At 21.9% G+C, this 12,033-nt stretch overlaps 6 protein-coding genes across 6 annotated transcripts in view; 3 read left to right on the forward strand and 3 right to left on the reverse strand.

Annotated features, from left to right (window-relative positions):
- Positions 1 to 123: 123 nt before the first annotated feature.
- Positions 124 to 348, reverse strand: DDB_G0273799 (hypothetical protein; the record flags this gene model as incomplete). Its single annotated transcript, XM_639424.1, has 1 exon — positions 124 to 348. One exon carries the CDS (start codon positions 346 to 348, stop codon positions 124 to 126), a length of 225 nt encoding a protein of 74 aa, XP_644516.1.
- Positions 349 to 1,056: 708 nt separating this feature from the next.
- On the forward strand, positions 1,057 to 7,387 carry DDB_G0273801 (hypothetical protein; the record flags this gene model as incomplete). Its single annotated transcript, XM_639425.1, has 9 exons — positions 1,057 to 1,064; positions 1,716 to 1,863; positions 1,944 to 2,083; positions 2,670 to 2,914; positions 3,108 to 3,389; positions 3,482 to 3,778; positions 3,861 to 4,163; positions 4,327 to 4,602; positions 4,731 to 7,387. The coding sequence occupies 9 exons, from the start codon at positions 1,057 to 1,059 to the stop codon at positions 7,385 to 7,387; spliced, it is 4,356 nt and encodes a 1,451-aa protein (XP_644517.1).
- A 368-nt stretch (positions 7,388 to 7,755) lies between these two features.
- Positions 7,756 to 8,458, forward strand: coq10-2 (hypothetical protein; the record flags this gene model as incomplete). Its single annotated transcript, XM_639426.1, has 2 exons — positions 7,756 to 7,940; positions 8,026 to 8,458. 2 exons carry the CDS (start codon positions 7,756 to 7,758, stop codon positions 8,456 to 8,458), a joined length of 618 nt encoding a protein of 205 aa, XP_644518.1.
- A 324-nt stretch (positions 8,459 to 8,782) lies between these two features.
- ndkC-2 (nucleoside diphosphate kinase) lies at positions 8,783 to 9,516 on the forward strand (the record flags this gene model as incomplete). The annotated part of the gene is made up of 3 exons (XM_639427.1): positions 8,783 to 8,830; positions 8,976 to 9,253; positions 9,375 to 9,516. The coding sequence occupies 3 exons, from the start codon at positions 8,783 to 8,785 to the stop codon at positions 9,514 to 9,516; spliced, it is 468 nt and encodes a 155-aa protein (XP_644519.1).
- Positions 9,517 to 9,764: 248 nt separating this feature from the next.
- DDB_G0273807 (hypothetical protein) lies at positions 9,765 to 10,032 on the reverse strand (the record flags this gene model as incomplete). Its single annotated transcript, XM_639428.1, has 2 exons — positions 9,765 to 9,943; positions 10,020 to 10,032. The coding sequence occupies 2 exons, from the start codon at positions 10,030 to 10,032 to the stop codon at positions 9,765 to 9,767; spliced, it is 192 nt and encodes a 63-aa protein (XP_644520.1).
- A 1,645-nt stretch (positions 10,033 to 11,677) lies between these two features.
- Positions 11,678 to 12,033, reverse strand: part of DDB_G0273809 (zinc/iron permease) — a gene marked incomplete at both ends in the record, with an annotated part of 1,214 nt that continues 858 nt past the window's right edge. Inside the window, one exon of the mRNA XM_639429.1 lies at positions 11,678 to 12,033. This exon is cut by the window's right edge and continues 36 nt beyond it. Within this exon, the coding sequence (XP_644521.1) occupies positions 11,678 to 12,033 (356 nt within the window).

Consider the following 12,033-nt stretch of genomic DNA (forward strand, 5'->3'; position numbering starts at 1 on the left):
TTTTTTGGTTTTTTTTTATTAATGTTTATTTGTTTTATTTTTTAAACAAACTTTGTTATCAGACATTAAGTCCATTTTTTTAAACAAAACCTTGTGACCAGCCCATTTTTTTCATAATTTTAATTATCTGGCATTTTCATAAGCTTCTGCGCATTCTATTGCACATTTTTTTAATAAATCTCTACATGATGGGAAACTCCAGTTTGCACATTCATATGAATAATTTGGTGCATTTTTAACACAACCTATGGCACACTGGGCTTCATTTTGATAATCTCCTATATCTATTGCATTTACATTTGAAAACAATGAGATCACCACTAAAATTGCTATTAAAATTTTTAACATGATTTTTTTTATTTTTTTTATTTTTTATCTTTTTTTTTAAAAAACTATTAATATATATATTTAAAGTTTATGATATATTTATTTTTTACCTTTTTAAAATATATTTGTATTTTATAATAAAATAAAAAAAAAAAAAATAGTATCCTTTTTTATATAAAATAAAAAAATTAATTTAAATTTCCATTTTTAGAATATATTAATTAAAATTGATTTTAATTAAAGTATATTAATTAAAATTGAATTTAAAATATTAAATTTGGGAGATTCGGTTATTAATGTAAAGTTATTCCCGAAAAATTATTATATTCAGTCTATTCTATCACCACTTTATATATTAAATTCATTTAAATTAAAATGTTTTTTTTTTTTAAAAATAACAAATTAATTGTAAATAAAAATAATTTACTTATATTTGTACAAAAATCAAAAGAAATTTCAAAATTCAGAAAAAATAAAATAAAAAGTTATTTGTTTATTTTATTTAAAAGCAAATCCTATTATTATTATTATTATTATTATTATTATTATTATTATTATTATTATTATTATTATTATTATTATTATTATTATTATTATTATTATTATTATTATTATTATTATTATTATAATTATATAAAATTAAAAAAATTATAAAAAATAATAAAAAAAAAAAAAATTTAAATTGTAATTTTAATTAATATTTAATATATGTTTAGTCAATGCATTAAAATGTTGGTGTGCGTAAGGCAACGTAAAATTAAATTTAGTTAATTTAAATCCCACACACCACATTATTTAAATTTTTTTTTTTTTTTTTTTTTTTTTTTTTATAATTTTATTTTCACCCACACAAAACAAGAATTGATTGGAAATTAGAAATCTAAATAATTTTAAAATAAATTCCTATTATTTAATAAAATATAAAAAAAATAAAAAAAAATTAAATCACAAATACAACAAAAAAAAAAAAATTAAAATTGTAAAATTAACCAAAGGTTAAATTAAATTTAGGTCTGTTTTACATTCGACTCACTTGCATATTAATTTTATTTTTTTTTTTTTTTTAAAAATTGTAATTTTATTTTATTTTCACCATATATAAACAATTTGTTTTTTTGGATTTGGTTGGCAAAAACTTAAGGGGACTTTTATTTTTATTTTATAATCTGCATATAAAATAAAAATAAAAGTTAAAAAGTAATTATGTGCTAGTTGGTTGCCTCTTTTTTTTTTTAACACTTTAGTGCTGAAATTTTCAATGAGGTTTGATAAGAAATCCTTTAGAGAAATATTTTTGAAATTCCTAAATAAAAATTTGCTTGATGATTCAAACTTTATTAAATTACAAATTGATGATCATTCAGTTTACAGTAGATTTTTAAAAAGAGGGCCATCGTTGATGATCTTGTAGTTAGTGTTGATAATATTTTACTTGATGATTCAATGAATACAATTGATTCAATGAATACAATTGAATCAAATACACATGCTCAACAATCCTATATTGGTATAATAATTCCACATTATAGTGAATCTGTATCGATTGATCCTGATTTTCACTTTTAATCGACCAAAATGCGGCATCACAATCAAGTGAAAATTCAATATGTTCAAAGAAATCTGGTTTAACAAAAGGTCAAATCGCTGGTATTACAATTGGTTCTGTTTGCTTTGCAACTGTAATTGTTGTTAGTATTGTTTACTCTGTTCACAAAACAAAGAAAAACAAAAAATGCAAGGAAATTAGAAGCCTTTAGTAAATAAAAAAAAAAATAAGAAAAAATTAAAAAATATCAGGAAAATTGGATACAGGACGCGTTTTTTAAAAATATCTTTCGTTTATTTTTTTTTTTTTTTTTTTTTTTTTTAAAAAATTACAATTTTTCCAAATAACTGATTCTTTTAAAACAAAAAAAAAAAAAAAAAAATAAAAAAAAATAAAATTAAATAAATAAAAAAAAAAAATGCAATCTAATTAATTAATCTAGATAAAGCAACGAATTTTGTGTGAAAGAAATTAATAAAATAAAAGAAATAGTAAAGATTTTCAATTTGAAAAAATATCTTTAGCTGGGTTTTTTCGAGCTCGAAAAAATATCTTTTATTTACTTCTTTTTTTTTTTTCAACTTCTTTCCTACGAAAAAAAAAAAAAAAAAAAAAAAATTATCATTAAATAGAAAATAAATAGAAAAATAAATAAATAGAAAAATAAATATAAAATAAATTATTTTTAAAAAATGAAATTTTTTTATTTATTTTTTTATATATTATTAATAAATTTTGGATTTATTAAATCGCAATTTATATTAACAGATATTACTCCAAATAATCTATTAATAAGTTACCCTCAATATTTGACACAAAGCGTTTGTGGTGTTTATCATTATATTTTAGTAAATAATTCTACTCAACAATCCAATATAGATAATTTATTTCCAGCTAGTTTTTTTTTAACTTCAACCAGTGATTTTAGTCTTTATAGCCATTTTGAGTATTTAAACATTGGGGAAACAAAAAATATTATTTTTACAGTTAATGATGGTAATCAAAACAATGGATATTTAAATGTTAGTTATATTTGCAAAGGTAATTATTTTATTTTTTTTCATTTATTTTTATTTTTTTTTTTCATTTATTTTATTTTATTTTTTAAACAAATAATTTTTTTTATTATTATTTATTTTTTATTTTTTTTTAATTAAATTTTTATCCTTTTTTTTTTATTTTTTTTTATTAATATCTTTTTTAAATTCTACATTTCAAAATAAAATTTAAATAGAGGTTGAAGTATCATTAGTAACAATAGATATTATTCAAGAGGTTACTTGGAATGATGTTTATAAATATTCATCAATTGTAAGATTAAATGGAGTACCAGATGAAAGTACAATGCCTGAGAGTGATTTTGCGACATTAAATAGAATGGGAAACTCTCAATACCGAATTTTATATAGTGAAAATTATTATTTAAAAATTGCACCAAATTCAAATATATGGGATATTGATTTAAAATTTACAAGTAATCAAGTTTTAAAAGTTTCAGTACCATTTAATCTTTTAGGTAAGTTTAATATAAATCAATATATATATTAAAAAAATAAAAAAAATAATAATAATATTAATATTAACAATCAAATTTTTTTATTATAAAAGATCCAATTATTTCAATAACTGATATTCAAGAATACAAGTGGAGAGACCTTCGATACAATGCTTTGTATGGTACTGGAATTGAATTCACATCAAATTCATCAATTCAAAGACCAGTTTATTCTTTTGAAAGTAGTCCGTTCTACTTTACTCCTAAACCAATATCTGGTGTAAAAGGTAAGGTTAAATATTTCGTTAACCCAATGCCACTTTTGTTTGGAGAACAAAATTTTAATTTTTATTCCCAAAAGGAGGATAACTCATTCAAGAATGATTTCAATTCAACATTTAATTTCCAAAGTAAGTTTTTTAATATTTTTAAATTTTAAATTTTAATATTCTTATGATTTTAAACTAATAAACCATACAAACTATCTATTAGTAACAACTTCAAATCCATTGGGTACACCAACCGTTAGCCTTGATAATACCACAACATCAAATTTTATAACTGTAAAGTTTAATGGTTTTTCCAGATATGATTTTAAAACTTTGACTTGTAATTTCAAACAAATATTTGATTCTGGTTTTATTTATGATTTCCCATTTGGATTTATTAATGGTAACAATGATAATAATCAAATGAGTATTTCCACTCCTATTTCACCTAAATCATTTCAACAAAGTTTTTCTTGGAACTGTGGTTCATCATTTGTTGAAGTAAATAAAGATTTTTATAAAATTGGTATGATATAATTAATACTTTTGTTTCTTTTTTATTAAAAATTAACTAACAGAGTTTTTTTTTTTTTTTTTTTTTTTTAAAAAAAAAAAATAATTAGTCAATGGAAGTCTAGGAAAGATTACATCTGTTGAAAGGATTAATATTTTCCAATTTTCATTTTTAGTCATTTTTAAAGCTCAAGATGATGTAGGTGTTAAATATATCGATCATATTATAGATGGTGTTTATTTAAGATTTGGATCTCAAAATTTAGTATCAGGTAATAATTTAAATGGTGCTTGGGAATATGTGCATGATGGAGTAAACTTGGGAATTGATACCCAAAATGCAGTTTCACTTATTAATGAATTGGATTTAAAAACAACTTATACCCCATTATATCCATTTTCAATTACCAATCCTGATCAAATTATGATTTTACCTGGAATTCAATTAAATAGTAAGTTATAAATATATTAATATATACTATTAAGATGTAAATTTAAAAAGAAATGGTTTAAAATATTAATTTTTAAATTTTATTTCTTTTTTTTTTTTTTTTTTTTTTTTTTTTTTTTGTAAAAATAGATACAGTAAATTATTATAAAGATTTAAAAAATATTTCATTCTTATTTAATAATGTCCATGTTACAAATCAAAGTGTAGATAATATAATGTATTTTACATTTGATAATATTGAAAATTATAAAAATTTAGCAATTGGTTTTTCATTATCTGAACCAAAAACATTAAAAGATAATAATGCACAAACAGATTATTCCTTAAAGTACAGCCCTAATTATAAATTTGCAAAATGGGATGAATCAAATAGTAGATTTAGTGTAATGTTTAAAATGCCAGCAAATATAGTACCAGGTGTGTTGGATTGGACTTTAACATTTGCCAAATATAATACACTCATAAACACAGCATTACCAGATAAATATCAATTAAATATAATTTCAGAGAATATTGATATTGTAGGTCCAATAGTTACAAAAATAGTTAAAAAATCGCAATCAGATTTTGGAACATCAAATGTTGGTTGGTTATTAACAATTGAAGATGAAATTAATGGATTTTTAAATGGTTTTGTAACTGTTAAAGGTAGTTTAGATTCGTCAGTATATAATTTTTCAATTTCACCTTCAACAGCTGTTAGAGGAAGTGGAGATAAATGGAAAGCAGATTATTTAATTTCAATACCATTACAAGATAATTTAAATAACTATGGTTGTATTGCTCAAGATTATATTATAGTCAATGCTTATCTTGGCGATACATTTGGTAATGTAAATAATTATATGGCTGTGCTTGATAATGAAAGAGTTCTAAGTCCTCTTAGCATTGTTTCAGTTGTCAATCCATTTTACCTTTTACCATATGAATCATTGACACTTTCAGTAGATAGCACAAATTGTAGCACAGCATTAGATACATCTCCACCAACTTTAATTAGTTTTACAGCATCAAAAACAAATATTGATGTTGGTTCTCAAGATAGATCAATTACTTTTAATTTCAAAGCACAAGATTTAGATAGTGGTTTAAAGAATAACCAATTTCCAGCTATTTATTTAATTGATGAAAATTTAGGTTCAGTAGAATGCATTTCAAAAATTGAATCAAGAACATCAACAGATGCAGAATATTCATGTACAGTTGAAATACCAGTTGGCTTTGGTTATCCACTCGGATTTACAGTTTCAGTTTATGGTTTCATTAATAATGGTGGCTATTATTCAGGCTATTCAAGTGATTTACTTAAATCTATGGGTTCAACTGCATGGTTTATTACAACTGATCAATTTTCAATGGATATTCCAATTATAAAATCTTCAACAGGTATAACAAATCAAGGAGGTGATATATTGTTACAGGGTAGAGGTTTCTCTTCAATAGATACTGTTAATATTGTTTACTATGATTCCCAATTAGTATCTCAACCAATTACAGGTAATAGATACAATAGTGCCTTAGTAATTACAGGTATCAAACCAACAAATCAATCATTCACAGTTCAACTTTTAAATTCATTACAACCAGTCAAAAAATCAAACATTATTACAATTACACCAGAACTATACTTTTTCAACTACACTGACCCAGTTCCAACTCAACCTCCAACTAAACCTCCAACTCAACCTCCAACAAAATCACCAATTCCAACAAATCCACCTCAAAAATGTTTAGGTAACCCAGAATGTGGTGGAGAAAATCAAGGTGTTTGTACAAAGAATGGTTGTGTTTGTATAACTCCATATTATGGTAAAGATTGTAGTTCAAAACTCTTAGAAGTTATACCACCAATAATTAATGGAAGTAATCCATCAATAGAAATTCCAATTCCAGGTGATAATGGTGGTGGTTCTTCTACGACCACTGGCGGTAATCCAAACTTACCACCACAAATTATTTACAAATCATTAATTTCAATTGTTTCATTAAGAGAATTAGATTTCAATGGTAATCCAATCAAAACCATTCCATTAAATACATGGTCATTTAAAGAAATAAACTCAAATACTAGTAGATACGATACAACAATTTCAATTGAAGGTAAAGATGAAAAAGTTAATGTTACAACAACAATGCAATGGTTTTCAAAAACTTCAAGCGTTACATTCGCAGGTCAACAATTAACAATGAATCCATCATCAATTAAATTCAATGTTGATATTACAAATTACCCATTCTCATCAGCATTAAATCAACTCCAATTGGTAATGTCTGCAACATTACTTTCCACAGGTGATAATAGCAATGATGATGTATGTTCCTCAAAATCATTTGGTGATACCACAAATGGTGACGATTCAAACTTTATTAAATTACAAATTGATGATCATTCCGTTTACGGTAGATTTTTAAAAAGAGCTATCGTTGATGATCTTGTAGTTAGCGTTGACAATGTTTTACTTGATGATTCAATGAATACAATTGAATCAAATACACATGCTCAACAATCCTATATTGGTATAATAATTCCACATTATAGTGAATCTGTATCGATTGATCCTGATTTTTCACTTTTAATCGACCAAAATGCGGCATCACAATCAAGTGAAAATTCAATATGTTCAAAGAAATCTGGTTTAACAAAAGGTCAAATCGCTGGTATTGCTATTGGTGCTGCAGGTTTTGCAACTGTAATTGTTGTTAGTATTGTTTACTCTGTTCACAAAACAAAGAAAAACAAAAAATTTGCTGTTTCAATGTCAAAGAAATTAGGAGCTTTAAATTAGATATAAAAATAAATAAAATAAAAAAAACTATCGATTATAGGAAAATTTTTCACTATAATCAATCACTAAAACTATTTTTAGATTTTTTTTTTTTTTTTTATTAAATTACCAAAAAAAAAAAGTAAATTATCATAAACTTAAAACAAAAAAAAAAAATTTTAACCAATTTCTGGTAAATTAGAATATTTGCATTCAAAATTAAATGAAACAATTTGATTGGTTATCTCGAAAAGGAATTGAAAATAAAAATTATTAAAAACAAATTTTTTTTTTTTTTTTTTTTTTTTTTTTTTTTTAATTTATTTTTTTATTTTAATTTATTTTTTATTTTTTTATTTTTTATTTTTTTATTTTTTATTTTTTTTAAAATGATAAAATATTCAAATTTAGTTATACCAAAAACAAAGTCAATCCTTAAAAGTGGTTGCAATAATAATATTGGATATGGAGATAGATACTTTTTCAATAAATTATTTGGTAGCAACGATGCAAGTGATACACATAATCAACCAACCACAAAAATAGTTACAAAAGAAATGACTAAAGAATTAAAGTAATCTATCATTCATCATGAATAATATATATGAATAATATTAGTTATATTAATATGAAATGTTATAACATTTAATAAATAATAGGTATCCAGTTAACCAAGTTTATAGTGTTATTATAAAAGTTGAAGATTATAAAGAATTTTTACCATTTTGTTTAAATTCAACAATATTGAAAAGAGAAAAAGATAAAAATCATTTTGAAGCTGAATTAGAAGTTGGACAAGGTACGATTAAAGAAAGTTATGTTAGTAAAGTTGTATATAAAGAGAACAAATTCATTGAATCCACTGCAACTGATACACCACTATTTCATAAATTAATTAATACTTGGAGTTTTAAACAAGGTCAAACTCCAAATACCACCATTGCTCATTGTAAATTAATATATCAATTCAAATCACCATTCTATGCAACTTTAATGGAAAATTTCTTTGCCTCTTCTTTAGATGTAATGATTAATTCTTTCGATAAACGTTGTGATGAATTATATGGTAGTTCAAATTCTTTCAAAAAATAAAATAAATAAATAAATAAATAAATAAAAAATAACACACCCTTTTTTTTTTAAAAAAATTTTATTTATTTTATTTTATTTTATTTTTTTTAGCGAATTCTATTTTTAAGTTCGTGAACCCCATTTTTTTCTTTTTTTTTTTTTTTTTTTTTTTTTGCAGTTCGTTCGGGTATCAATAAATTTTCATTTTTTTTTAATTTTTATTTTTTACTTTTTTTTTTTATTTTTTTTTTTTTGTTAATTTTTTTTGGTGTCGAATTTTTTTTTTTTTTTTTTTTTCATTTTTTTTTTTTTTTCTTTTTGTTACCATAACCTAATAAGATTAAAATGTCCACAAATAAAGTAAACAAAGAAAGAACTTTCCTTGCTGTTAAAGTAAGTTTTTTATTTTATTTTTACATTTTATTTTATTTTTTTTTTTTTTAGCACATATTTATTTTAATTTACTAATAAAATTTTATTTTTATTTTTATTTTTATTTTTATTTTTTTTTTTTTATTTTTATTTTATTAATTCATAGCCAGACGGTGTTGCTCGTGGTTTAGTTGGTGAAATCATCGCCAGATACGAAAAGAAAGGTTTCGTTTTAGTTGGTTTAAAACAATTAGTTCCAACCAAAGACTTAGCTGAATCTCACTATGCTGAACACAAAGAAAGACCATTCTTCGGTGGTTTAGTCTCATTCATTACCTCTGGTCCAGTCGTTGCTATGGTCTTCGAAGGTAAAGGTGTTGTTGCCTCTGCCCGTTTAATGATCGGTGTTACCAACCCATTAGCCTCAGCCCCAGGTTCAATTCGGTAATTATCAATTTATTTTTATTTTATTTATATTATTATTATTATTGTTGTGCACAATTTTACTAACTTGTAATACCTTTTTTTAAAAAAAATAAAAAAAATAACAATAACAAAAATAAAGTGGTGATTTCGGTGTTGATGTTGGTAGAAACATCATCCACGGTTCTGATTCAGTTGAATCTGCCAACAGAGAAATTGCTTTATGGTTCAAACCAGAAGAATTATTAACTGAAGTTAAACCAAACCCAAATTTATACGAATAAATAATTTAGCTAAATTCTAAATCATTTAATGTAAAAAAAAAAAAAAAAAAAAAAAAATTCCGATTTATTATTTTGAGTGTGCGATCAATAATTATTTTTATACTAAACATTTAATTAACATATCTTTTTTTTTCAAAAAAAAAAAAAAAAAAAAAATGAAACATCAAACAAATACTTTATTTTAATTTATCCTTTTTTATTTTTATTTTTTTTTATTTTTATTTTTATTTTTTTTTTTATTATTATTTTTAATAATATGGATATAAACTATCATAAAGGACACGGTCATTAAAATCTTGTTTTGATTCATATTTATCTCTTACTATAAAAGTACTATTTGTATTTGGTGAATAATTATTATTCATTTTATTTGTAGTATTTATTTTATCGATTGAGTTGGAAAATGAACTGATTGATTTTAAGTTATCTATTAAAAAAAAAAAAAAAAAAAATAATTAGAAATTGACTCGAAAGATATATATTAATATATAATGTATACTTACTAAAAAGAGACATTTTTTTTTTTTTTTTTTTTTTTGATTTATTTTAAAAGATAACTATTATTTATATATATAAATTTTTTTTTTTTTTTTTCTAAAAAAAATACTTAGATTGATTTATAAGATTGAACTTATTGTTTAAATAATTGGAAAAAAAAAAAAAAAAAATCCCTTTAAAAAGGTAAAAAAAAAGTTGTAGATTTTAAAAAAAAAAAAAAAAAAAAAAATACTAATAATTTTAACTGATGCTCTTTTTAGAAAAGTTATTTATATTTTTGATTTTATAAAAAGAAGTTGTAGTTTTACTCCACTAAGAAAATTCACATGTGGAAACTTTTTTTTTTTTTTTTTTTTTTTACTTGTAACATTTTTTAAACTTGGAGTAACCCCCTACTTTACTTGGCAATACAAAAAAAAATACAAACACAAAAAAAAAAATAATAATTAAAACAAAAATGTGTAGAGATTGATATTTTTATCATAAAAATGAAAAATAAATATAAAAATAAATAAATTCATATACAAAAAAACCACTTAACGGTTAATGGAATAAAAAATTATTAATATTTCTGATTTATTATTTAAGTTATAAATATTTTTAAGTAGTTTTTTTTTTTTTTTTTTTTTTTTTGTAGCTAAAAGAGTCAAAGAATAACATAGTTGTGTGTGTGTTTGTGTATTGATTTAATTTTATTATTATTATTTTTTTTATTTTTAATTTTTATCCACCACCACCACACTTATTACTATTGTATTTTCCTTTATTTTTTTAAATATAGAAAAAAAAAAAAAAATTATTAGTATTATTTTTTAAACACACAAAAAAAATAACCCACTACTCACATTAACAAAAATAGTTAAATTAACACCTACACAGTCTCAAACTTTACCACTTTTGAATTTTAAATAGATTTACTGTCATTTTCACTGTATCAAGATATATCATCAAATAAAAACAAATAAATATAAATTAATTTATTATTTCAGGGTAACCTTTGTATAATTATCTTCGTTTACAAAATCCGTTTTTGTATAAAAAAAGAAAATCCAAGTAATTGCCAGTTTTGATATTTGTATTCAAACACACCCTGTATACAAACCGATTTTTTATTTTTTTAAAATTAAACAGACAAATTAATGAATATTTTTATTAAATAAAATAAAAATAAATAAATAGTTAAAGAAGAAAAAAAAAATTAAAAAAAATTCCTTTAAAAAAATTTAACTTTCAATAATTTATTTAAAATAACTTTTCTTTATTATCAAAAAAAAAAAAAAAAAAAAAAAAAAAAAATTATATTATTATTAAAAATCATAATTCCCTGAGTTTTTTATAAAGATTTTAATAATCTGATTTTTCATTTTCTTTAAAAAATAGTGGTTATAAAATTTGTAAAACAAATTGGAGTTATATAATAATAACTTAAAACTTTATTATTTTTAAAACTTGGATTTTTATTTTTTTATTTTTTTATTTTTTTAAAATTTTAAAAATCCAGAAATATATGATCATTATTACTTCTTAATTCTTTACAATTTTTTAATTTTTTTACATTTTCTTTTTTATTTTTTAATATTTTCTTTTTTTTTTTTTTTTAGTTTTTGTCCTACCTAAAACTAAATTTAAAATAAACTTTTTTTTTTTTTTTTTTTTTTTTTTTTTACAAATATTTTCCTATAAAAGCCATCATAGCTGCGCCAAGCCAAAGACCGATAAATAAACCAGCACGTAATAAATATTCAAATTTTTTACCTTTACATAATTGTTCCATATCTTCTGGGAAATCCTTGATCATTAAAGAAAAACCAATGTAAAGTAAAATACCAGCGCAAACACTATCGAAAACACCTTGAACAATTAAATAGGTTGCACCATTTACATTGAGTGTTGAGGCAACACCAACACCAATCGCAATACCAACTGGAGCTGAAAAAGAGAAAATTGCAGTCAACAAAGCTTCATGCCAGTGTGATGTTAATTTAGCGTCTGCTATTCTTGAACCAAGTGCAACACCTT

The sequence above is a fragment of the Dictyostelium discoideum genome (genome assembly GCF_000004695.1).
Source record: "Dictyostelium discoideum AX4 chromosome 2 chromosome, whole genome shotgun sequence".
In the NCBI taxonomy this organism is placed as follows: Eukaryota; Evosea; class Eumycetozoa; order Dictyosteliales; family Dictyosteliaceae; genus Dictyostelium; species Dictyostelium discoideum.